General features: G+C 49.3%; 1 protein-coding gene across 3 annotated transcripts in view; it reads right to left on the bottom strand.

Moving 5' to 3' along the window:
- LOC111832836 (type II inositol 3,4-bisphosphate 4-phosphatase-like) overlaps positions 1-26,644 on the bottom strand; it is a 161,139-nt gene that overhangs the window by 123,279 nt on the left and 11,216 nt on the right. For all 3 annotated transcript variants that reach the window (XM_072697847.1, XM_072697849.1, XM_072697848.1), the window contains one exon: positions 22,931-22,995. In XM_072697847.1, coding sequence (XP_072553948.1) covers positions 22,931-22,995 — 65 coding nt within the window. The remainder of the gene's footprint in view (positions 1-22,930; positions 22,996-26,644) is intronic.

The raw sequence follows: 26,644 nt of genomic DNA, 5'->3' as shown, positions 1-26,644 counted from the left end.
AACACAATCTCATTTCCATATGTGAAGCTCATTATTGCTGTTGGTAATTTATGTATATCACTTGTCTTCTATGTAATCTGTATATTGTGTATTTTTCTTTAAATTATATGTTTATTGTCTGTGTAACTTGAGATTCACGGTCGGCTGGATCCAAATTCCTTGTGTGACTTAACATACTTGGCCAATAAATCTGATTCTGATTCTGATCTAATTCTGATTCTGATTCAGCTCTGGGCACCGTGACGGCCCGTGATTTATGCGAACTGTGAGGGTTTTACACCCTTCCCAGGACACGGCTGGACAGAAAATGCCCCAAACAGTTCCACATATTGCCCTTTGCCCCAGGATAAATGTCGTTTCCACTCAGAGTGACATGGATTATATGACACGTAAAATCTACAGGTTACCCCCAAGCTAACTGCAGGCTTTAAATCCAAAGGACAGATTTTGTGTAACTAACACAGAGTAAAACAAAAAAAAACACATAACATATACATAACAGTATTTGCACCTTTACATACATTAATCATCTTAATCTCTTATCCTGGAACCAGTCCATCGCAGACCAAATTAATATTGACTCATTTATCTTTTGAAACTGTCCTGAAACCATGACGGCGACCTCTGATGTATCACATATATCCGTCATCTTTCCTGCACGCACACTTCAGGTTCCGTTGCCATAATTAAGACATAAACACACTGTTTGGCTGTTTTGAACTGGATTATCTACAATGATGTCACATGTGCTGCTGATTGCAAACACGGGGCAGACACTGTGGCGCAGTGACACCACGGCACAGTGACACCGCGGCACAGTGCTCGCAGTGGAAGGTCATTTCCATCTGCTGAGCGCTCAGGCCGTTTTTGGTGGCCTTACGAGCGTGGAGTCAGGCCTGCTATAGGGAATGTGCCAGAAATGCAATGCAGGCCACATTCCTCGGTGGGGTTGACAGTGCGTCCCCTGACAGGAGCCGGCCCCATCCCCGCAGCACCGTCACTGCAGCACCGTCACTGCAGCACTGGGACCGCAGCACCTTCACCCAGCCCGTCACTGCAGCACCGGGACCAGTGCTGCTGGCTTCTGCTTCCTCTTTCATTTTATGGAAATTCTAGCATTTCGGTCATTGAAAGGCAGGGCCGCGCTCGGAAGACCGGCTGGGCCGATGAGATATACTAGTCTGGGGGGAATCAGTGAGATGATGTGGGGTTTGCTGGAGAAAATGGCATTTAAGTCGGGGGGGGAAGGGTGCATGTGTTTAAAGTCAAAATCAGAAAGTTGGCAAGAAAATGTCAAAGCTTCTAGGCTGTCGGCCGGCTGAATACCTCAAGATGACAGAGCGGAATAATGGAGGCAGAGATAAGTAACCGCGCCTGACCCGGGCACCTCAACTCTGCCAGTGTTTGCTGAGGTCTCCCACGGCACCAAGTAGTACGAGAAGCCTACAGACCTGAAGCTCCGCAGCACAACTGAACCCCCAGGCTGCAGGAATAGCCAGGTATCTGACGAGGGTGTGGCGGTCATTCTCCAAATGTCAATGTCTTCGAATCAGTCAGAAATCAATCCCTTTCCCAGCTCCATTAGAAATAATTTCTTACATTTGCTAGAAAGCAGTTTCAAATCCTCAGCGAGCTATATCAATAGCACCGGCAAGATGCCACCGCGAAAGTGTGATGGAAACTGTCAGTCGGTGCATTTGCGACGTCATGTTTGCTAAAGGCTGCATCCTTGTTAGTTGGTTCTGAAATTCTCATTTCAAGCTGCTTTGTTATAATAATAATAAAACCATTCCATTTCATTCTATCGCTATGAAACAGGAAATCACAGCAGTAATGCAGTTCACAGCAAACACTAATATATCTATCTGCAATTTCCTTCAGATTTAACAAACTGCCTGTCTACCTGCCTGCCTGCTTGTATCTCTCTGCCTGCCTGTCTCTCTGCCTGCCTGCTTGTATCTCTCTGCCTGCCTGTCTCTCTGCCTGCCTGTCTGTATCTCTCTCTGTCTGCCTGCCTGTCTCTCTGCCTGCCTGTATCTCTCTCTGCCTGCCAGCCTTTATGTCTCTCTGCCTGCCTGTATCTCTCTCTGCCTGCCTGCCTGTATCTCTCTCTGCCTGCTTGCATGTCACTCTGCCTGCCTGCCTGTATCTCTCTGCCTGCCTGTCTGTATCTCTCTCTGCCTGCCTGTATCTCTCTCTGCCTGCTTGTATGTCACTCTGCATGCCTGCCTGTATCTCTCTGCCTGCCTGTCTGTATCTCTCTCTGCCTGCCTGTCTCTCTGCCTGCCTGCTTGTATATCACTCTGCCTGCCTGCCTGTATCTCTCTGACTGGCTGTCTGTATCTCTCTCTGCCTGCCTGCCTGTATGTCTCTCAGCCTGCTTGTATCTCTCTCTGCCTGCCTGCCTGTATCTCTCTCTGCTTGCCTGCCTTTATGTCTCTCTCCCTGCCTGTATGTCTCTCAGCCTGCTTGTATCTCTCTCTGCCTGCCTGCCTGTATCTCTCTGCCTGCCTGTCTGTATCTCTCTCTGCCTGCCTGTCTCTCTGCCTGTCTGCCTGTATCTCTCTCTGCCTGCCTGCCTGTATGTCTCTCTCACTGCCTGTATGTCTCTCTGCCTGCCTGTCTCTCTTCCTGCCTGTATCTCTCTCTGCCTGCCTGCCTGTCTCTCTGCCTGCCTGCCTTTATGTCTCTCTGCCTGCCTGTATCTCGCTCTGCCTGCTTATACAGTATGTCACTCTGCCTGCCTGCCTGTATCACTCTGCCTGCCTGTATCTCTCTGCCTGCTTGTCTGTATCTCTCTCTGCCTGCCTGTATGTCTCTCAGCCTGCCTGCCTGTATGTCTCTCAGCCTGCCTGTATCTCTCTCTGTCTGTCTGCCTGTTTCTCTCTCTGAATGCCTGCCTGCCCATCCATCCACCCATTAGCCCATCCGTCTGCTAATCTGTCCATCCATCCATTTTTTTGTCTATCTGCCTGCATTTCCATCCATCCATCCATCCGTCTGTCCATCTGTCTGTTTGACTGTCAGTCAGTCACACATGGTGCCCCCCCCCCACAATGTTACTGCATCAGAAAGGCTGCTCTGACATTCTGACATGGAGGAGGTGCAGTGGGTGAAAATCAATCGCTTTGCCTTCATCCTCCTCCTCCCCCTAGCACCTGCCCATTACGGGTGTGGGAGGGGGCGTAGAGCCTGGCTGATGAAGGGGACTGTCAGTCTGAGGGGACACAGACAAATGGCCGCCAATCAGTACCAGAGCCCCAGCTCCAAAGCTGGGACCAACCCTCCCCCCCCCCCCCCCCACTGCTCAACAGGCCCCTGTAGAACCCATGACACACCCTGGTGACTCGGAGCGCCTAATCGGCCATTTGCCGACTTTTATTCAACACCATATACAGTAAGGGCACCTTTAGCGAGCTGTAAAATGCTGGGGGAGGAAGGGGCGCTGTTTAGGGCCCGAACGGGAGAGCGACTCCCAGCTTATCACCGAATCACTGGCACAGTCAGATGCCCGCCCCGCAGAATGCGCTTGATTACTGTAAGCTGAGAACTTCTGCTGTGACAAACGAAGAGAAGTGTGTTTGACAAAAATAAAACTGTCAAAACATTCCTGCACAACAAAAGGAAAGGCAGAGCCCCCCCCCTCCCCCGCACCCCTCCCCCCGGCATGGTGATGCAGCACTTGCGGTAATGACTGAGAATCACAATTCTGAGGTGCAATATGTTTTTTTTTCTGAAACGGCAATGATTCTGTTTCAGAAGCGTCTTCAATCAGAGGAAGCACAAAGTCTTGCCCATTCCCGTTCCTCTGTTTGTCTCCTGTTGGACAAACACTTTGTACTGCTTTTGGGTTGAGGATGAAAACCCATTACTCTACAAATAAGCTTGCGACAGCCCGGAATGGGGAAACAGGAGCACCTCTGCCCTGCTGCAAAGTTAATGAACTGGCAACGGCCCTCGGCGAATTGCTCCTTTTCCAGGTCTCCGCGCCTTTCGGGCTGTGAGGTACAGAGGTAGAAATCCACTCAGTGCTGGCCGGGGTGGAAATTAGCAGTGTCGCTGTGATCTGTGCAGTGCTGCCCGATGTGGAAAGCAGCAGTGTCGCTGTGATCTGTGCAGTGCTGCCCGATGTGGAAAGCAGCAGTGTCGGTGTGATCCGCTCAGTGCTGGCTGGGGTAAGCTACAGCATATTTTCACTGCAGACACTGCACCATTTGAATTTAATGTTTTTTACTGCACATATACCATCTGCTAAAATATGTAGTATGTACAGTGGAAACCGCTTATAATGATCAGGGTTACAGTGATCAACCGCTTATATGGATCGAAAAGTTTGGGACAGAATCATTCCTGTACAAATACTGTTTAAATAATTCACTTATAGTAATCAAGTAATCCTCTTTTTAAAACATAACAACACATGGAAAAAATTTAAACTATGTTTTTTTATTATAACTGTTTTTTTTACTTCGATCACCCTACTTTGCCTTGCTGTAGTCCGTCTGCTTCTGGCCATCTGAGGCTAATGCCGCATGCACAGAAAACATGACAGGAAAAAGACAGTTTTCAATGACAAATGTAGACTCATTCATCAAAGTTTATGATAAACTGCCAAAAATGAGCCACTGTGATGCAACAGTGAAACTATAATATGCTATATTTAATGTACAGTACTGTATTATAGCATATTTGAATTACATAGAGATCAGTAATTTAATTTGTGCAGTACTATACTTTGTAAAGCGTTTGAAACGGTTGTACTGTATTCAGTAGTACAATTCAATTCAATAGTCAACAACATTCAGTAAATAGAGACGCTGTCCATTTTATTACCTTATATTCATGTAATAAATATACAAATGTCGGATTCCACTGTATTTATATAATTATTTACCCCTTAATTCCCCGTAATATTCTGTTTTTCAGGATTCGGCTTGTGTGCTGTGCACTTTTTTATCTGCTTGCACTACATTTGCTTGTTTGCATCCATCTGTTTACTCTGCTTTTGCGTAACAAGGAGGCACAAGAATTTCCACCCAGTTTATCTAATCTAATCTGATCTGATCTGATCTAATCAAACGGGGGATGTGCACGGGGTCACGGGGGATGTGCACGGGGTCACGGGGGATGTGCACAGGGTCACGGGGGATGTGTACGGGGTCACGGGGAGGCCGTGCCATGGGGTAGGGAAGGGACTTATATAAAATCACAGTATAACACAGCGTATATCAGGCATATCACACTATAATGCCTGAGAATACAGTGATGCAGCTCCGGGTCAAATCATTGCTCTATGCTTCACTGAACTACTTGTTTTGAGAAATTAGGAAGAAATAAAAAATGTTTTGAGAAACCGAGGATATCTGTAAAATTCTAATGTACATGTTTTCCCACAAACCTTAACATTATGTAAATCTTTGTCAGCGAGGGGAATCTGGCAAAGACTGTAACAGCCATGAAGGCCTGTGAGGAGAATGTCTGTCTGACACACACACACACACACAAACACACACACACTACCCCGCTGAGGGTGTCACCGCTAACTCATCGGGAAACGGTTTTGCTCTGTAATATTTTTTTCCATCCAGTGCAACAGTTATTTGGTAAAAAGATAACAGTAATTCTAAAATCCCATAGCAGTGGCCGACAAGATTTCACACTGAAGAGCAGCTCTGATGTTTTCTCTGTATAACATCCAGAGAAGCAGGACACTGTCTGTCTCATGAGGGTGAGGCAGATGAACATCACTGTTCTCATTGACTGGTTCCATCTGGCCTCTCTATCTCTTTGTAGTGTATTCAGTGTTTTATAGAATGGGTCGTACATACTCCATACCAGATCATAAACTTATTGCTGTTTTTCTCCATAAAAATTGATTCTATGCTCCATTATCAAAAACACTCTCTCCTTACCCCCTGAATTCTCCGCATGTATCTGTAAGCCATCCGAAAGTCCGCATATCATACGGCTTTCTTCACCAACCTGGACCCTGTGGTCACATGAACATTAATGAAGTGGTGCACTCTCCACCTCTCTCACATGAGCGCAATGGGGCCACAGCCTGACTCGCCGAGGTCCTGCTTCCGATCATGATCGCAATCCGAGTTCTCGGTTTACTGACTGGTAATACTTACCAGCCGTTCTCCAGTCCTTTTCTACGCCAAGCTGCTGTACACTGAGCAAAACACAGTCTCTGCACAGTAAATGCTGAAAAGCTGCATGATTCTGCTGCACTGCATCATGTTAAACATGAGCTCTACGCAATGAATTCATTACTAATTAGGGCAAAAATCAGTAATAAAAGATAAATAGGATCTACTTGTGTGTATGTTATCTTCTGTCACTCACTGCGAGCACAGCCCCCCCCCCCCCCCCCCCCCCGCCGCTGTGCTCCTACCCAAAGTGCTTCAGGCGGGGCCTGCAAACAGGAAATTGCCTCACCCGTCCATGAAATGTGATTAAAAACAAAAATCCTGATTTTGCAGGAGGTCCGTCTCCCAAAACTAAATAGAGGCGGTGGCGGGGGGGCTTAGGGGGCGGAAATACATTAAGAGAGCAGCAGTTCCTCAACCCACCTGCCTCCGGCCGCATGCGCTGATTGGCTGCCGATGATTGATGTCATCACTGAGTCGCCATGTTGAATTATGAGGATTTCAGCTATGGCCTCTTTTGAATTAGTTAATTGCTTGAGTTTACATGATTAACTTTTGTCAGTTCTCAGCAAATGTGCGTAGGAATATAAAAGAGATGGAGGGACCTTCCTGCCATTGGAAAGGTGACATCTGGAGGAGGCTTCACTGGTACCTAGTGATAGGTGAGGTGGGGCTTTGCAATACACTTCCGGCACACCATCACTCAGCCGGCGCTGAGCCAATGGGAATCCAGGAAGTGGCCAAGTGTCAATGCTTTGCTTCTCCTGTTGACAATTAAGGGAGGTAGAAGCCGCTAGTAAGACACTGGCTGGGCGTCTGTGGGAACATCACATTCCGAAAGGGTGTCACATCCAGGGAAGACACTGGCTGGGCGTCTGTGGGAACATCACATCCTGAAAGGGTGCCACATCCAGGGAAGACACTGGCTGGGCGTCTGTGGGAACATCACATTCTGAAAGGGTGCCACATCCAGGGAAGACACTGGCTGGGCGTCTGTGGGAACATCACATTCTGAAAGGGTGTCACATCCAGGAAAGACACTGGCTGGGCGTCTGTGGGAACATCACATTCTGAAAGGGTGCCACATCCAGGGAAGACACTGGCTGGGCGTCTGTGGGAACATCACATTCTGAAAGGGTGTCACATCCAGGGAAGACACTGGGCTGGGCGTCTGTGGGAACATCACATTCTGAAAGGGTGTCACATCCAGGGAAGACACTGGGCTGGGCGTCTGTGGGAACATCACATTCTGAAAGGGTGCCACATCCAGGGAAGACACTGGCTGGGCGTCTGTGGGAACATCACATTCTGAAAGGGTGTCACATCCAGGAAAGACACTGGCTGGGCGTCTGTGGGAACATCACATTCTGAAAGGGTGTCACATCCAGGAAAGACACTGGCTGGGCGTCTGTGGGAACATCACATTCTGAAAGGGTGTCACATCCAGGAAAGACACTGGCTGGGCGTCTGTGGGAACATCACATTCTGAAAGGGTGTCACATCCAGGAAAGACACTGGCTGGGCGTCTGTGGGAACATCACATTCTGAAAGGGTGTCACATCCAGGAAAGACACTGGCTGGGCGTCTGTGGGAACATCACATTCTGAAAGGGTGCCACATCCAGGGAAGACACTGGCTGGGCGTCTGTGGGAACATCACATTCTGAAAGGGTGTCACATCCAGGGAAGACACTGGCTGGGCGTCTGTGGGAACATCACATTCTGAAAGGGTGCCACATCCAGGGAAGACACTGGCTGGGCGTCTGTGGGAACATCACATTCTGAAAGGGTGTCACATCCAGGAAAGACACTGGCTGGGCGTCTGTGGGAACATCACATTCTGAAAGGGTGCCACATCCAGGAAAGACACTGGCTGGGCGTCTGTGGGAACATCACATTCTGAAAGGGTGCCACATCCAGGGAAGACACTGGCTGGGCGTCTGTGGGAACATCACATTCTGAAAGGGTGTCACATCCAGGGAAGACACTGGCTGGGCGTCTGTGGGAACATCACATTCTGAAAGGGTGCCACATCCAGGGAAGACACTGGCTGGGCGTCTGTGGGAACATCACATTCTGAAAGGGTGTCACATCCAGGAAAGACACTGGCTGGGCGTCTGTGGGAACATCACATTCCGAAAGGGTGTCACATCCAGGGAAGACACTGGGCTGGGCGTCTGTGGGAACATCACATTCCGAAAGGGTGCCACATCCAGGGAAGACACTGGCTGGGCGTCTGTGGGAACATCACATTCCGAAAGGGTGCCACATCCAGGGAAGACACTGGCTGGGCGTCTGTGGGAACATCACATTCTGAAAGGGTGTCACATCCAGGAAAGACACTGGCTGGGCATCTGTGGGAACATCACATTCTGAAAGGGTGCCACATCCAGGGAAGACACTGGCTGGGCGTCTGTGGGAACATCACATTCTGAAAGGGTGTCACATCCAGGGAAGACACTGGCTGGGCGTCTGTGGGAACATCACATTCTGAAAGGGTGCCACATCCAGGGAAGACACTGGCTGGGCGTCTGTGGGAACATCACATTCTGAAAGGGTGTCACATCCAGGAAAGACACTGGCTGGGCGTCTGTGGGAACATCACATTCTGAAAGGGTGTCACATCCAGGGAAGACACTGGGCTGGGCGTCTGTGGGAACATCACATTCCGAAAGGGTGCCACATCCAGGATATGCCCTGACACTCTTAGTGGGGAGACCATGCTCCTGTGGCCAAGGAGGAAGGACCTAAAAAGCGGCGTTTGTCCTCATGACTTCTCGGCATTAACCATCAGCTGTGCCGGTCTGGAGCCTTACTGGTTCCAGGGATCTTATTTATAACTGCCTTGGGGAAAAGGAATCACCGGAAAGCGCATACCGCTCAACCCAAGAAGTCCCATATACCAGTGCAGCCTTTTTACAAGACTCTTGACATGGGCAGTGGTATGACATCAGAGTGTACAGAAGGTGATCTGTGGCCATGACTTGATGACTTAATGCTCTCTAGAAAACTAAACTAAATTATCCCGAGACGTCTGCTGTCCTGCTTGGTTTCACCCAGGGCAAAATAATATCAGTGTAGCCCTGCTTCTGATTCCTCACATTCTTCCCCACTTAAAAGCTTTTTTGTCCTTTACTTGTCCTCTTTAATCTCCCTTATTCACCATTCATATCTCCAGTAACAATTTCAGGATTAATAATTCAGACACAAAAAAATAATTCCCTGGCCTCAAACTGAGTTCTTTCTCCTGCGGAAATAAATCCTACAAGACCAAATTCTTTACAATAACTAACCCTTATTATAAAATGAGGGTTTCATTCTAAATGTTACTCTTGGACAAAAACTCCAAAAGACATGTGTTTTGCTTTTCTATATGAAAGCATGAAAATGTTCAATACAGTGTCTGTCAGATTAATACTTAATCCAAATGGGTCATGAAAGTAAGTCAGCCTGCAAGTTGTGTTTGAGACATGAAAGTACCTGAAATTCTGAATGGCTCCATCATGGCCTTGTTTGTATTGTATTTGTACACTCAAATGCCCTTAACACATTCCCTACTTATTTTGTCTGTGATCTGTGGTATGTTTTAAACTCCACAATAGCAAAATATTTGAATAGCTCCTATATACTTTAGAGAAACACACTAATTTCTCTCTGAACTGGGGGTAAAATAACTATTGAGTACATCTAGAAAATTATTTTCTTAATTAAACTGCATCTGGCAAACATGCATATTTGTCTGCTTGAAAAATGTAATTACTCAGTGCAGCACAGATTTTGTCTTTCTACTTTCCTGAATGAAAAAAAAAATCCCACCTGTCATTGGTTTGTAACCATCATGGATAAGAGATTTTCATGGAAAGAGAGAAGCCCCTTTCCTTATATCACATATGTCCCCATTCCACCCAGAACATGTCACAGCTCTGATCACACGTGTATTTATCCCCGTTTCCATGTGAGGATCTCTAGATCTCGGCTCTTTAGGTACTGCTGCTTTTGTTTGCACATAAAGGAATGAGAATCAACCACAAAAAAAGCCTGATGCAACTCACAGAAAGTGATCGGAACATTCAATTCAGGAGGTTTTAACTGAAATAAACAGGCACAGAGGTGGCTCTAGGTTACTGAGGAGGCCTGCTCCGATTCATTCTGAAAAACAGACCAAAGCAAGTCGATTCGCACATCGTTCTCGGTCAGACCCTGGGAATCAGGCAGTCAGACTGCGCGAATAAGACCATCAGACTGCAAGAATCAGACCGTCAGACTGCAAGAATCAGACCGTCAGACTGCAAGAATCAGACTGTCAGACTCTGGGAATCAGACCGTCAGACTACAGGAATCAGACCGTCAGACTGCAAGAATCAGACCGTCAGACTGCAAGAATCAGACCGTCAGACTGCAAGAATCAGACTGTCAGACTCTGGGAATCAGACTGTCAGACTACAGGAATCAGGCCGTCAGACTGCGGGAATCAGGCGTCAAACTGTGGGAATCAGGAAGTTAGACTCGGAGAATGACTGATGGTCCAGCTCAGAAAAGCCCGCAGCAAACCTCACCAGCTGAAGACTTATTGTTTCGTATCAGTGGCCACATTCTGAGGGAGGCCCATGGTGATTAACTAGTAATGGACCACAGTGTTTGGTGGTCATGTCTGAGGTGCACATTATGAAAAGTAACAGGGGGCTGTCTGGTACCCAGCACTGTGAAGTTCTGTGACTGTTCCCGCCACATCCACCATAGGGTTGGGGTTAGGGTTAGGGTTAACCAGACGTGAACCTGGGCAGTGAAACGTGATGGGGGCAAGTCGCATCCAGAAGCTGAACGTCAGGGTGACAGATGAGGTATCCTCATTCGGGAATCTAAAACATCCCAATTTCTCACGCACCCATATTTATGAACCTGTGACGGACTGGCATCCCACCCATGGAGCATGCCAGCCCTGTGCCCCATGCCACCTGGGACTCTGACCAGGATAGGTGCTTTGAAGATGGATGAATTGATCGGTCAGCCTGGACATCCCCCAATCCTTGTGTGATCCATGGACGCTCTCCCCCATTTCCTGAAACCCTTTGAAATATGTTCAAGGTTTCTGTACAAAAGAGTCATAATTTGATTCATGTTAAGAAATGCCCCCCCCCCCCACAAAGATTTAGGGCAGATCCCCTTTTATAGTTTCATTAAACTTTCAAACAACAACCCAAAACTCCATGAAAATATAACAGTCGGAATAATATGTTAAAAATTAGGGACAATATGCTCTGCAGCTCTTGGGAGTTTGGAGGAAATACACGGAAACAAAAACGAGAATCAGACAAGGATTTGATAGCGGCGCTGCTCCCCCGGTGCGAATAAGCGGGACGTGCCCTATCGATCCACAGTGAGCTTCCAGATCCATACAGCCTACCTGTTATTTCATGCCATGCACAGAGTGTTTCCACGGAAATACCTCTGCTTTTTATCACCGATTCAAATAGCCTTGAAAATGCAGAGAGGAGAAAAGGCGAGACAAATAGCTCTTTAGTGTTAGCGGCGGAAAGGCTGAAAGGAATCGATGAAACCTCAGGCCAGCAGTAAAAGCTCTGGGGGTATCCAAAGGCGGATCTCAGCGCTAGAGGGCCAGCCGAACGCCTTCCGCTCATCACGGGTCGCTGGGGCGCACGGCGCCAAGCGGACCTCCTCTCCCTCTCTGTTTTACGCTGCATCACTACCCTGAAGTTTTACAGCTCGCCAGATGAAAACCTGAGGACTGAGAAGAGGACTATTTAAATAGCTATGCCCGACATTGTTTTGATAGAGGACTCAGTCAGGCCTGCGGTCGGCCTTCATGTCTACAAGGTCATTTTGTAAAGAGATGTAAAGAAAGAACAACCACCCTGATGTGTCCACTAACCAGGCACACAGAGTCCTTCACCAGGTTGACTGGTGTGCTTAACAACCACTGACCCTACCATACTTCAGCGTCAGTGCCACCGCAGACCACACCATACATCAGGGTCAGTGCTGCCGCCAACTGCACCGTACGTAAACGTCATCAAGCATCAGTGCCACCGCAGACCGCACCATACTTCAGCATCAGTGCAGCCGCAGACTATATCATACATCAGCGTCAGTGCCACCGCAGACCACACCATACATCAGCATCAGTGCCGCCACAGACCGTACCATACATCAGGGTCAGTGCCACCGCAGACCACACCATACATCAGCATCAGTGCCGCCACAGACCGTACCATACATCAGGGTCAGTACCACTGCAGACCGCACCGTATATCAGCAACAGTGCAGCCACAGACCGTACCATACATCAGGGTCAGTGCCACTGCAGACCGCACCGTATATCAGCATCAGTGCAGCCACAGACCGTACCATACATCAGGGTCAGTGCCACTGCAGACCGCACCGTATATCAGCAACAGTGCAGCCACAGACCGTACCATACATCAGGGTGAGTGCTGCTGCAGACCGCACTGTACATCAGGGTCAGTGCCACTGCAGACCGTACCATACATCAGGGTCAGTGCTGCTGTCCAACCGCACCATATGAACTGTCACAGCACAGATTCACAACTATGCAAAAAAGTCCACAGAAGCCATGAAGGGGATTCGGTGAGACCTTTTCATTCAACTAATGAGTGGAAATGCCTCAAATGAGCACCAGGTTAAATCACCTGTACTAGGTTACTTTAATAGGAGAAGTTAAGTCAAAGCAATTAACTGTCCTAACTGAAATATATTAATGGAAAACAGTGGTCAGAAAAGGTCAGGGGGAGATGTATATATATTACCAGCCAAGAAAGATGAGCAGTGTCTCTTTCATGGACCCTCAGATAATTGGCTCCTCGGGGAAATGAGAGGCAGAAAGCAAAAGCAGATGAAGACCCGAAAAGCACAAAGAGCAGGACTGCCGAGGGCCGGCATCCCACCTGCGGCTGCGGTCCCGTCGCATCTCATCCGGCTCATTTCATTTTGCATTTTAATTCCTAGGTCCTGCTTCCGTAAAGTGCTTTGGGTGTCTTGAAAAAGCGCTACGTAAATGCAGCATTCACTCTTTCTGTCCTTCAGGTTACACGTTTGCTGTGAGTATCACAGGGTGCCTCTGCTCTGATCAGGGATTTTGGGATGATGAGAATTTCCGGAAAGGACATTGACCTGCAGTTTTCAAAGCCGGCCAGATCTCTTGAAAACTGTCCCGTCTCCCGCTGTGACAGTGAAATTGACACTGCGTCCAGTCAGGGATGCATTCAGTCCATTAAGACAAACGTAGTTGTCCTCGGAGCAAATCTGTGAACGTCTCACAGGATACAGCACCGTGAAGCCACTACTGTGAGGAATGTTCCGGACACGTGAAAGATCATAAAAACGGGGATACTGCTGGTTGTCCGTATATGACACACATTTACATTATATTTATTTAGCATGCACCTTTGTTAAGTGACGTGCTTTTTGAGAAAGCAGGGTCAGGGTCAGATGGTCTCTGGAGCACCTGAGGGCTTTGGGTCTTGCCCAGGGGCCTAACAGGAAAATTACACCGACCCTAGGATACAAACCAACACATCTGATCACAGGCACTAACCCCCTGAGCTGCACAGCCTCCCATTCACACGTCCCACCCCCGCCAGACTGAAGGAGGATAACCCTGTAAATATTAACATCCACTGCAGAAGCACCCAGCCCAGCACCCCCCCCCCCCCACTCGAGCTGGGCCCCCAAGGAGTGGCTGGTGTGAGGGCAGGGGACCATCCCTGCAAGCGTAATATGGGCCATCGCCCAGGGCGGCATCTTCTGAGGGGACGCTGACTAAACCAGCCGCCGCCACCCCCCGCCTAGGGTCCCCACATGGGCTTAGAGCGTCCCTGCATCTGGGGAGGGAGAAGTGAGGGAATAGAAACAAAGAGAGAAAATATCTCTGATGTCACCACTGATCACGCGCGTGGAAACAAAAAGATGAAGAGAAACTGGTTCATTTCACTTTGGAGTTTGGTATCATTAAAAATGAAAGGATCTTATCAGTGTTCCTTCTGTGAGATCACAGAAGGCAGTATTTCACATCCTGCGTGTCTTTCGGGACTTACAGAACAGGACACCCAGATAAATACAAATGCCAGTTTGCTTGGCTTTGCTTCCTGATCACACAAACAGGGCAAATTTACTGGTCTTTCAATTTTAGCCACATCATTGAACAATAAAATTACCATTCATCTCACAAAGGAGATGTGAAACCATTTACTGTATCTGAAGTCAAACAACTGAAACGTAGCAGATAGCATAGGGGTGTTCCTAAATCGGCGAGGATAACGCCAGAACGCGACGGAGTACTCATAAACCATGGGGCCACACTGACCTCATAGCAGGCACCACAACACGTCCATTGAATTCTGAACAGATTTGGTCAAATTCCCTAAGACCCCATACTAGCTGCCAATAGTGGGGAATGAGATCTTGTAATTATGCCGACGTACACCTAACTCAGAGGGGCCACTGCTACACTGCAAAGCAGCAGTTCCAGGAGGTGCTTAACCAAACCTTACTGACTCTCCACTGCATTCCTTATTTCCTTATCTAACGCATTTACCATTCATCTTTGAACTGGACCTATCAGGATATTTTTCAGAACCATAAGGGGATGGTGTGAACGTGACTCAGGGGTCTACACCTCTGTGTCCGTGATCAGAAGGTCACTGGTTCAAATCCTGCCCTCAACAGAATAATTACTCGTCTGTGGGCCCAGGAGCAAAGCCACTAGCCCCCAGATCCTAGGGGGGCTGCATGCTGGCTTTCATCAGGATGGAGAACAGGATGGAGTGGAGTGACAGCATCCCCACAGGGATTAATGAAGTATCACCATTCTATTAAGTACATGGCTATATCAAAAAAAGTGCATAGTCACTCCAAAGACAGGAACCCCCCTCTTTTACATCCTAACCGTTATCACTGGTGTTTTCTGAGTTGTCCTTCTTCTTCACGACAGCCAGGGGCAAAATCAGAATATCTAACGGAGAGGACGTGTGGAAGCATCACATCCTCCTGGTTTAAGGTTCCCTCCATGGTGCTAAGGATCCGGCACACGACCTGGTTCCCCGCCAAAAAAAGGCAGAGACAGTGGGAAGGAAGCCCAGGTCCCACCCAGACATATAATACACCCACAGGCAGGACTGAGGCAAAGCAGAGAGCTTATCAAACTGGGGTCTATTGAAATTAGATTTTACATTTTAGTGCTGCAATGCAAAGTAATCATTTGATTCTTTTTGTTACTGGACAAATCTCATTAATCAGGGAATTGTTAAGTTTGCCAAAAAAGCAAACTTAGAGGCGGTGGAAAATAGATGAGTGTGTGGGGTGTGTGTGTGAATTTTGTATTCACCTGGTGTAACATCTACAGTGTAACTTTAAAAATCATCTTTATGAATTCAAGCTCTTTAACCTCCTGAAAAAGACAAGAAAGCTGCTATCAAATGTGAAATATTCCCTAAAATCAGTCACTGGGGGAACAAAATGTCACATTTCAAATGTTCATTAAAAATTTTAAAGTAACCACAAATCACCACAAACCAACAGCTAATGTATGAAGATGATCCAGTGTTGGGGGGGGGGGGGTGAAGCTCACTAATGACCATTAAAATACCACTTACGAAAATTGTCAGAACTCAATTTTGTGTGAAAAAATGTAAATGACTGGAAAGGAAATGTTTAGATATTACATTCAAGCTCTCTCGAAATATCTTTGAAAAGTAATCAAGCTCACGTTTTCATTTTAATAAGACTTAACCATTCTCCCTTTGATGAAATGCCAGCAAAATTACATTTTTAAACTTCCATGGTACTTAAAAGTTATCATCTCATCTCTCTTATACGCTTACAGTCCTGCAAAATAAATAAAGTATTCCAAATTTCCTTTTGATATCCTTTTCATTTTCAATTTCAAATGTGGGGCCACTTACTTGATATGAAGCCTTTGGTTTGTATAGTGAACTGTCATTTAATATGTTGCTGGAAATTCCCGTAAGTAGATGTAATACTGAAAAATTCACAGCTGCTCTGCAGTGAAACGGCTGTAACTCTGAACTACTGGTTAGGGGCAGCATGGGGTTCGGAGTGTTAGGGGCGGCGCGGGGTTCGGAGGGTTAGGGGCGGCGCGGGGTTCGGAGGATTAGGGGCGGCGCGGGGTTCGGCTGGTTAGGGGCGGCGCGGGGCTCGGAGGGTTTGGGGCGGCGCGGGGCTCGGAGGGATTGGGGCGGCGCGGGTTTGGGAGGGTTAGGGGCGGCGCGGATTTCGGATGGTTAGGGGCGGCGCGGGGTTCGGCTGGTTAGGGGCGGCGCGGGGTTCGGCTGGTTAGGGGCGGCGCGGGGTTGGGAGGGTTAGGGGCGGCGCGGGGTTCGGCTGGTTAGGGGCGGCGCGGGGTTCGGAGGGTTAGGGGCGGCGCGGGGTTCGGCTGGTTAGGGGCGGCGCGGGTTTCGGAGGGTTTGGGGCGGCGCGGGTTTCGGAGGGTTAGGGGCGGCGCGGGTTTCGGAGGGTTAGGGGCGGCGCGGGTTTCGGAGGGTTTGGGGCGGCGCGGGTTTCGGAGGGTTTGGGGCGGCGCGGGGCTCGGAGGGTTTGGGGCGGCGCGGGGCTCGGAGGGTTAGGGGCGGCGCGGGGCTCGGAGGGTTAGGGGCGGCGCGGGTTACGGAGGGTTTGGGGCGGCGCGGGGCTCGGAGGGTTAGGGGCGGCGCGGGGCTCGGAGGGTTAGGGGCGGCGCGGGTTTCGGAGGGTTAGGGGCGGCGCGGGGCTCGGAGGGTTTGGGGCGGCGCGGGTTTCGGAGGGTTAGGGGCGGCGCGGGGCTCGGAGGGTTTGGGGCGGCTCGGGGTTCGGAGGGTTAGGGGCGGCGCGGGGTTCAGCTGGTTAGGGGCGGCGCGGGGCTCGGAGGGATTGGGGCGGCGCGGGTTTCGGAGAGTTTGGGGCGGCGCGGGGCTCGGAGGGTTAGGGGCGGCGCGGGGCTCGGAGGGTTTGGGGCGGCGCGGGTGTCGGAGGGTTAGGGGCGGCGCGGGGCTCGGAGGGTTTGGGGCGGCGCGGGTTTCGGAGGGTTAGGGGCGGCGCGGGTTTCGGAGGGTTTGGGGCGGCGCGGGGCTCGGAGGGTTAGGGGCGGCGCGGGGCTCGGAGGGTTTGGGGCGGCGCGGGTGTCGGAGGGTTAGGGGCGGCGCGGGGCTCGGAGGGTTAGGGGCGGCGCGGGGTTCGGCTGGTTAGGGGCGGCGCGGGGTTCGGCTGGTTAGGGGCGGCGCGGGGTTGGGAGGGTTAGGGGCGGCGCGGGGTTCGGCTGGTTAGGGGCGGCGCGGGGTTCGGAGGGTTAGGGGCGGCGCGGGGTTCGGCTGGTTAGGGGCGGCGCGGGTTTCGGAGGGTTTGGGGCGGCGCGGGTTTCGGAGGGTTAGGGGCGGCGCGGGTTTCGGAGGGTTAGGGGCGGCGCGGGTTTCGGAGGGTTTGGGGCGGCGCGGGTTTCGGAGGGTTTGGGGCGGCGCGGGGCTCGGAGGGTTTGGGGCGGCGCGGGGCTCGGAGGGTTAGGGGCGGCGCGGGGCTCGGAGGGTTAGGGGCGGCGCGGGTTACGGAGGGTTTGGGGCGGCGCGGGGCTCGGAGGGTTAGGGGCGGCGCGGGGCTCGGAGGGTTAGGGGCGGCGCGGGTTTCGGAGGGTTAGGGGCGGCGCGGGGCTCGGAGGGTTTGGGGCGGCGCGGGTTTCGGAGGGTTAGGGGCGGCGCGGGGCTCGGAGGGTTTGGGGCGGCTCGGGGTTCGGAGGGTTAGGGGCGGCGCGGGGTTCAGCTGGTTAGGGGCGGCGCGGGGCTCGGAGGGATTGGGGCGGCGCGGGTTTCGGAGAGTTTGGGGCGGCGCGGGTTTCGGAGGGTTAGGGGCGGCGCGGGTTTCGGAGGGTTTGGGGCGGCGCGGGGCTCGGAGGGTTAGGGGCGGCGCGGGGCTCGGAGGGTTTGGGGCGGCGCGGGTGTCGGAGGGTTAGGGGCGGCGCGGGGCTCGGAGGGTTAGGGGCGGCGCGGGTTTCGGAGGGTTTGGGGCGGCGCGGGGCTCGGAGGGTTTGGGGCGGCGCGGGTGTCGGAGGGTTAGGGGCGGCGCGGGGCTCGGAGGGTTAGGGGCGGCGCGGGTTTCGGAGGGTTTGGGGCGGCGCGGGTTTCGGAGGGTTTGGGGCGGCGTGGGGCTCGGAGGGTTTGGGGCGGCGCGGGCTTCGGAGGGTTTGGGGCGGCGCGGGGCTCGGAGGGTTTGGGGCGGCGCGGGTTTCGGAGGGTTTGGGGCGGCGCGGGGCTCGGAGGGTTTGGGGCGGCGCGGGCTTCGGAGGGTTTGGGGCGGCGCGGGGCTCGGAGGGTTTGGGGCGGCGCGGGTTTCGGAGGGTTTGGGGCGGCGCGGGGCTCGGAGGGTTTGGGGCGGCGCGGGTTTCGGAGGGTTAGGGGCGGCGCGGGTTTCGGAGGGTTTGGGGCGGCGCCGCGGCGACGCAGAGGTGACTGCAGAACAATCACAGAAGAGGTAGATGGAATAAAAAACCGTCTGGCTAACGCCCACATTTATAAAGGGTGGAATTCCATGAGAATGTGACGGTACCAGAAGGAACACGTGACAGGGCAGCCACTAGATCCATCAGCACAATGAAGCACCAGCGCACTTACACAGAAGGATGCGTTAGACTCCCACCAAAAACAACTGAAAGGCCTTTGAATATCTACTTACCTTGAAAATACTCTTTCAGCCATCAAAGTGTTCAGCTGAAAGTCAGCTATACAGACAGAGAGACAGTGCACTGCAGGCAGCTGTCTGCATCTTACTTTATACGTTTGCAGGTTTGCGCTTACTCAGGATTTTGGGTAATTTCAGAGAGAACACCTCCACCAATCTGCCTTTCAACAGCTTGTCCTGGTCAGAGTTACAGGCTAATTTAACCGGGAAGAATTTAATATTTACGTCTGGAGCCCAGAGCCCTACAGACTGGCTAACCAGCATATCCGAGCCTGGACTAAGAACAGGCCCGGTAAACATTAATAGGTAAAGCTGGATCCACCAGTCACTAAATGCAACACTTCGGTCACACACCGATATGCTCAGTTAATCTCAGAAAATCTGTTACTATAACTTAGATACAGAAGACATGTCTTTTTCCCCACGACAATTCAGAAATGTGCATTGTACAGTACAATGTCTTCCAACACTGGATTTGCAGTTACACCAATAGTCATACAGGACCCTGGTTTGTTGCTTCTGGGGCCCCACCTAATACAGTGACTGATCGTGGTCAGCAGGGGGCCACTAAACATCGGGTTCCCCAGGGGCCCCACCTAGTGCAGTGACTGATCGTGGTCAGCAGTGGGCCACCAAACGTTGGGTGCCCCAGGCCACAGCCAACACACACACACACTTCAAAACACACAATTTTCACAGCCGTCTCAACCAACATTTTTCAAAAAAACAAAATGACAAAACTTCACATGGGAATGAAACCAATAAAAGATGCACTTTCCCCAGCAGCGGCTGCCTTCCCAGCCACCCTAATGAAACAAGTGAAGCCTTTTGATCAGAGCTTTCAGAAGTTATTGTGGAAACTCTGCCTGAACCTCACTGGGTGAAGCTCGCTTGACAACCACACACTGGTAGGGATTATGGGTTGTTTCTTTCCCCCTCCCCACAGTAAACAAACATTTCAAGGCCTTTTTTTGGGAAACCATAAGCTGTGCGAAATGTGACTTTGCAAGATGCCTTCATAACATCCTGACTGTTTTGACAGAAAAAAAGAAGATCTATCCAGGACAAAATAGGTAAAGCTGCCTTTTCAGTATGTTATGCCATGTTAAAGAGAAACGCGGTTTTCTTGAAGGCAAGATAAAGCAGAACGGTGATATTACAGAAGAAGGTCTATTGCTATTCAGAGTAACAAACAGTGCAGACACACAACTATGATGCACGAGTCCAGCGGGAACGCTCTCGCTTTAACATTCACCGCTCAGCAAAACAAAGCCAAGCTTTTCCCTGTTCAAATACGCCGAAACTCCTTCAGAAAAATCAACACCCTCTGCATGTAAATCTTTTTTTACTAACATAATTTGGGACGCTGATAAAATTGAAGGGCGCGTAAGCTCTTTCAAAGCAGACCCTTATAAACCCATAAGACGATAATCACGGCAGGATGTGAGACCAATCAGAATCCAAGCCAGCGCGTAGGTCAGGATGTTTGTTTTTGCTTTAGGTAAAATAAGATCCTATTCGTTCCACATCTGCCTCACAGGAAAAATTTGCATCGCCTCCATTCCCGCTAAAATGAACTCTTACTGCTTACAATGTCTGCACTAAAAACAAAACCTGCACTATAACAAGGTTCATTTTCCTGTTAAGGTCGGTTTCAAGAGCAGAACAGGAGTATTCAAATATCCTTAGTGCTTACAGAGACCTCTCATAGACCTTCCTTAATGTCACGTACGCCTGAATTGAGATGTTTACAGGCGTGAACATGCACCCGTCAAAAGATGTGATGAATACATGCATCGTTCTGCCAGAGTCAGGCGAGAGAGCAGTCTTCCATTACTAAATGAAATTAATTAATTACTTAATTAAAGCCAGGAGCTCAAAGTTTATTCTCCCTCAACATTCTTCTGCCAGGGGCTACGGCAGAGGAAAACACTTCAGCTGAATCCACACTGGGTTTATCGTTTCGTATTTGCATAAAAATACCATAAGATCCAAGAATTCCACAGTACATCATTTTCAATATGCTTCACGAGACACATATTGTGTATGTTCAACAGGAGTGTCCCAGCAGTTCCTCTAAACCTTCCCACTTAGATAGTTTCTAAAAATATAAAACTGGCACACGAGCCGTATATGAATGACGTTTGTATCACTTATCAAAGCTAGGCTGTTTCACAATGACCCGAGGCAGCAGTCTGGTAGAGTGTATATGACGGCACACGTCACCTGCCTCCACTATGAAGCGTCCCTCCAGAAGCTGTGAGACAAGGACAACAGAGTCACCCATTTGCAAGGAACAGGATGTTTTCTGTAGATCAACAGCCTGCCTTTCAGAGTAATTTGTGCCATTTCGCGATGACCACGGATCAGTCCCAGAGTCCTGGTGTTCAATCAGGCCATTATCCACAGCCTGCAGGTCCGATTTTAACGGTTTACAAGCAAACAAGATCTCAGTGCTGTTGTAACCTCAATCAATGTCGTTACCCTGAACTGTTTTAGAATCCATTCGGCTAATTAAATAGACTTGCAGATTTCTTTGTACAATAAAAACACATTATTTGAGGGGTTCTAAGTGAAATAATTGTTTATACTCAGAGGGGAATGAATCCCTATGAAAGTTTTACCACGTTAACAGCAGCCATTAACAGATGCAGTTTAAAGAAATACATTAAACAAAGAAAAATACATTATTTATAAAATCTCTCCTTAGAGACTTTCCCGAAGGGACACAGCCAGAGAAACATTAGTTCATTTTCTCAGCTACACAGCAAAATATTTAAACAAATTCAAGTTAAACTGCTTTCACAAGAGTACCACGGCAGTTCTGGCATTGGTTTCAAACCTTTTGTTGGGCTGCTGCACCACCTGCCACAGACGTTGACACATTACTGCCATGCGACCTAAGTCACTGACCTCAGTGCTCAGCGCCGTTACCTGTGGAGAGTGTCTGACAAATGAATCATGAGTAAACAAGTGTGGAGTGGAGCTTTTCTGAGATATACACAGCCCACAGGTTTTCCTAAGGGATAAGCAGGGCACAAATACAGAGTCACATCCGCCTTGCAAGAGAAAGTGAGTCGGAGAGACTGGGAGATGCACTCAGACTCTAAGAGTTTTTCCTAAATGCAAATCTATAAACCGAACTTTGGTAGTGTATAACCTTTGGTGTGAACTGGATGAAGTCGCTATAAACCGGAAAGGTATCAGACCCCGAGCGCTGGGCATCATTCCCGCCAATGTGAAAAGGTGAAACCAGCATGGTGGACGTCCGAACATCACCTGAGCTCACACTCCTCGAAATTACCGCAACAGGAATCTCTGTGGAAACGCGCGAGAGCCGGAGCAGAAATCTCTGCGAAAATGCGTGAGAGCCGGAGCGGAGATCTGTGCTGAAATGTGGGTGAGAACCGGAGCGGAGATCTGTGCCGAAATGTGGATGAGAGCCAGAGCAAAGATCTGTGCCGTAATGTGGATGAGAGTCAGAGCAAAGATCTGTGCCGAAATGCAGGTGAGAACCGGAGCGGAGATCTGTGCCGTAATGTGGATGAGAGCCAGAGCAAAGATCTGTGCCGAAATGCAGGTGAGAACCGGAGCGGAGATCTGTGCCCAAATGCGGGTGAGATCTGGAGCGGAGATCTGTGCCGAAATGCGAGTAAGAGCCGGAGCGGAGATCTCTGTGGAAATGCGCACAAGAGCCGGAGCAGAGATCTCTGTGGAAATGCCCACAAGAGCCGGAGCAGAGATCTGTGCCGAAATGTGAGTGAGAGCCAGAGCAGAGATCTCTGTGGAAAAATACGCGAGAGCCGGAGTGGAGATCTCTGCAAAAACGTGGGCTAGGGCCAGAGTGGAGATCTCTGCAGAAATGCACACAAGAGATGGAGCAGAGATCTCTACGGAAACGTGCACTAGAGCTGGACCAGGGATCTCTGTGGAAATGTGTGCGAGAGCCCGGAGTGGAAATCTCGGCGGAAAGGCGAGTGAAAGCCGGAGCGGAGATATCTGCCAAGACACGCATGACAGCTGGAGCAGAGATGCGCACGAGAGCCTGAGCGGAGTCAGGGAGAGGGAGCGTGTGAGGCTTACCTGACTGGGGCTCTGCATCAGGAAGAGCAGGTTCCCTCTCAGCCGGCACCATCGCTCTCTGCGCTCTGCACGCGGGCAGGGGGAGAGGAGAAAAAATAGACAGGGTTAAAACGACTGAGCTACCGCCGTACGCTGCTTTCTAAGGATCCAGGGAGGGGGGGGGGGGCACTCGCCTGGGATTAGGAGATGGTGAGACTGCGGGGAAGCGCATCGCTTTTAAAGGTCAGAGCCGGCAGGGAGAGTCATTATGCGATTCTCGCTGTAGGCACCAGCGCCATGTGCCTGACAGGCGGCTTAATAGCAGAACATTTCCAGAAGGCAGCCAGGGACCCAAGGCAGCAGCACTGGAAGCTCTGCCTCTTTTTATTGGTCCATACCTCTGTGCTCAGTAGGGGTGTAGCAGAGCTAGGAGGGGAAGCTTCTAAAAGCTAACAGGGGGAGTGCAGCTAGACTATAGGGAACTAGCTCAACTCTGTATGCTGAAGTGAATAAGCACAGGCTCATTTTAGCATACTCAACACTGTATGCTAAGGTGAGTAAGCAGAGGCTCATTTTAGCATACTCAACACTGTACGCTAAGGTGAGTACGCACAGGCTCATTTTAGCATACTCAACACTGTACGCTAAGGTGAGTAAGCACAGGCTCATTTTAGCATACTCAACACTGTACGCTAAGGTGAGTAAGCACAGGCTCATTTTAGCATACTCAACACTGTACGCTAAGGTGAGTAAGCAGAGGCTCATTTTAGCATACTCAACACTGTACGCTAAGGTGAGTAAGCAGAGGCTCATTTTAGCATATTCAACACTGTACGCTAAGGTGAGTAAGCAGAGGCTCATTTTAGCATATTCAACACTGTACGCTAAGGTGAGTAAGCAGAGGCTCATTTTAGCATACTCAACACTGTACGCTAAGGTGAGTAAGCAGAGGCTCATTTTAGCATATTCAACACTGTACGCTAAGGTGAGTAAGCAGAGGCTCATTTTAGCATATTCAACACTGTACGCTAAGGTGAGTAAGCAGAGGCCCATTTTAGCATACTCAACACTGTACGCTAAGGTGAGTAAGCAGAGGCTCATTTTAGCATACTTAACACTGTACGCTAAGGTGAGTAAGCAGAGGCTCATTTTAGCATACTTAACACTGTACCCTAAGGTGAGTAAGAAGAGGCTCATTTTAGCATATTCAACACTGTACACTAAGGTGAGTAAGCAGAGGCCCATTTTAGCATACTCAACACTGTACGCTAAGGTGAGTAAGCAGAGGCTCATTTTAGCATACTCAACACTGTACGCTAAGGTGAGTAAGCAGAGGCTCATTTTAGCATACTCAACACTGTACGCTAAGGTGAGTAAGAAGAGGCTCATTTTAGCATATTCGCCACTGTATGCTAAGGTGAGTACACACAGGCTCATTTTAGCATACTCAACACTGTACGCTAAGGTGAGTAAGAAGAGGCTCATTTTAGCATATTCGACACTGTATGCTAAGGTGAGTACACATAGGCTCATTTTAGCATACTCAACACTGTACGCTAAGGTGAGTAAGCAGAGGCTCATTTTAGCACACTTAACACTGTACGCTAAGGTGAGTAAGCAGAGGCTCATTTTAGCATACTCAACACTGTACGCTAAGGTGAGTAAGCAGAGGCTCATTTTAGCATATTCAACACTGTACGCTAAGGTGAGTAAGCAGAGGCTCATTTTAGCATACTTAACACTGTACGCTAAGGTGAGTAAGCAGAGGCTCATTTTAGCATACTTAACACTGTACGCTAAGGTGAGTAAGCAGAGGCTCATTTTAGCATACTCAACACTGTACGCTAAGGTGAGTACGCACAGGCTCATTTTAGCATACTCAACACTGTACGCTAAGGTGAGTAAGCAGAGGCTCATTTTAGCATACTCAACACTGTACGCTAAGGTGAGTACGCACAAGTTCATCTTAACATGTATGCTACACTAAGATGGTTAGTACCAGGTGAGGAAATAGGTCCTTCACAAGCTAGTACTGTTCTTTTGCCCGTTCATTCATGTGTAACAGGTTTTTTCAGAAGTGGCTTTAATGTTTATGAAACGGCAATGATATTTTGGACTGTTCGGGCTGAAAGTTGTAGGCTACTGATCATCATTTGACATATCGTCCAAAAGGCACAAAAAGGACCATATACTCCTCACTGTGAAAAGAGAATGTCCTAAAGACCTTCTCCCAACCCGCAGCCAACCCTGCAGCGGTAGGAAGTCCACGCTTTGGCCAAATATTCAAAACGCCCTTCAAAGTATCTGTGACTCTCCTGTTTGATTAAGCAGAATAATGACAGAGCCTTTTTATCTAACGCGATGTTTCCAAACCCAGCCCTCAGGGAACCCCAAGCCGGTCCACGTTTTGGCTTCCTCCCAGTTCTCAACCAGACATTCCACATTTTTGCTCCCTCCAAGGTCCTGGGTAGAGAGCTGGAAGGGAGCAAAAACATAGAGTCTGGGAGTCCCTGAAGACCGAGTTGGGAAACACTGCTTCATAGGACAAGATTTAGAGCTGTACCAAGTCCTACTGTCCGATGGCACGCTGAAATACTGATTTCAAAAGTTCGGAATTATAGTCTAGATCAGTGGTTCCCAAACTTTCTCTGCAGGGCCCCCCTTTTATAGATAGGAACATTATTGAGCCCCCCCCCCCCATTCAAACTACACAGGTTCAGATTCAAACTTTATTTGAAAATAAAATTGAGCAAAACAAATGCAATTACAAAATACACATGGTGCAATTTCACCACTGTGGGAGAAAAAAGAGCAATCAATTAAAAATAAAAGTCCAGCATAAATTTGAAGTTATGTTAATATTCATTGGCGTTCACAAATTAAAGTTTGTCTTACGATTACCGCATTTTGTTTTTAATGATAACCGCAGGTTTCAGCCTATACTATAGCACAAAACAACACTAAATCATACCCATTAACTGATAGTCTCCCTGCACTTCATGTAGAAAATTTTAAACTTTGTTTTTCATGATATGGTTAGATTTTTTTGTCCGGCGCTGCAAAACGTCGTCACGCGTCACCATGTCACATGGTACAAAAACCTTGCAAAAGAAAGACGACTTAAGACAGATGGTACAGCACCTCTCAGCCGGCTGAACAAACTGGAACAGCCTCCGTGACGACACAACTTTGCCCTTATTGGCTGAAGAACGTGTCGTTTGTATGACGTCTGTATCCCAGGAAGTTCCGATGCGTTATCTGCTATTTCTCCCGAATATCACGTAAAGCAGTGAGAACAGGTTTTCAGTTAATTTACCTGGTAAAATAAAGTTTAAATAAATGACGTAAATGCTCTAATAGTACACGTAAGTTAGTGGTTTATTTATTGTTAGTTACTGTAATGTTGCGCTGCTTTATTTGTTTAATCGTCCAGTCTGTGAAGAGATTATTTTAGGGTGGCACATGCCCCTGAGGCTATCCCATTGGTGCGCCCCCTCCGCAATACCTCTGCGCCCCCCAGTTTGGGAACCACTGGTCTGGATAACAATTAGCAAATGAAAGTCTCTCGGGCTTTCCCCCCCTTTTATTTGTAGACTGAAATCTCTGGAATAATAACAACCCAGCAGCGATAATTAGGAAGTCAGTCTAGCAGAACGCCGGCAGCATTAGGAGCAGATTGTTCTGGGCTATGAGCCCTCAGGGCTCTGATACAATCACACACATCCACCTGACCCC

Source organism: Paramormyrops kingsleyae, chromosome 12, assembly GCF_048594095.1.
Source record: "Paramormyrops kingsleyae isolate MSU_618 chromosome 12, PKINGS_0.4, whole genome shotgun sequence".
Taxonomy (NCBI): domain Eukaryota; kingdom Metazoa; phylum Chordata; class Actinopteri; order Osteoglossiformes; family Mormyridae; genus Paramormyrops; species Paramormyrops kingsleyae.
This window is presented reverse-complemented; position numbering and strand designations above follow the sequence as displayed.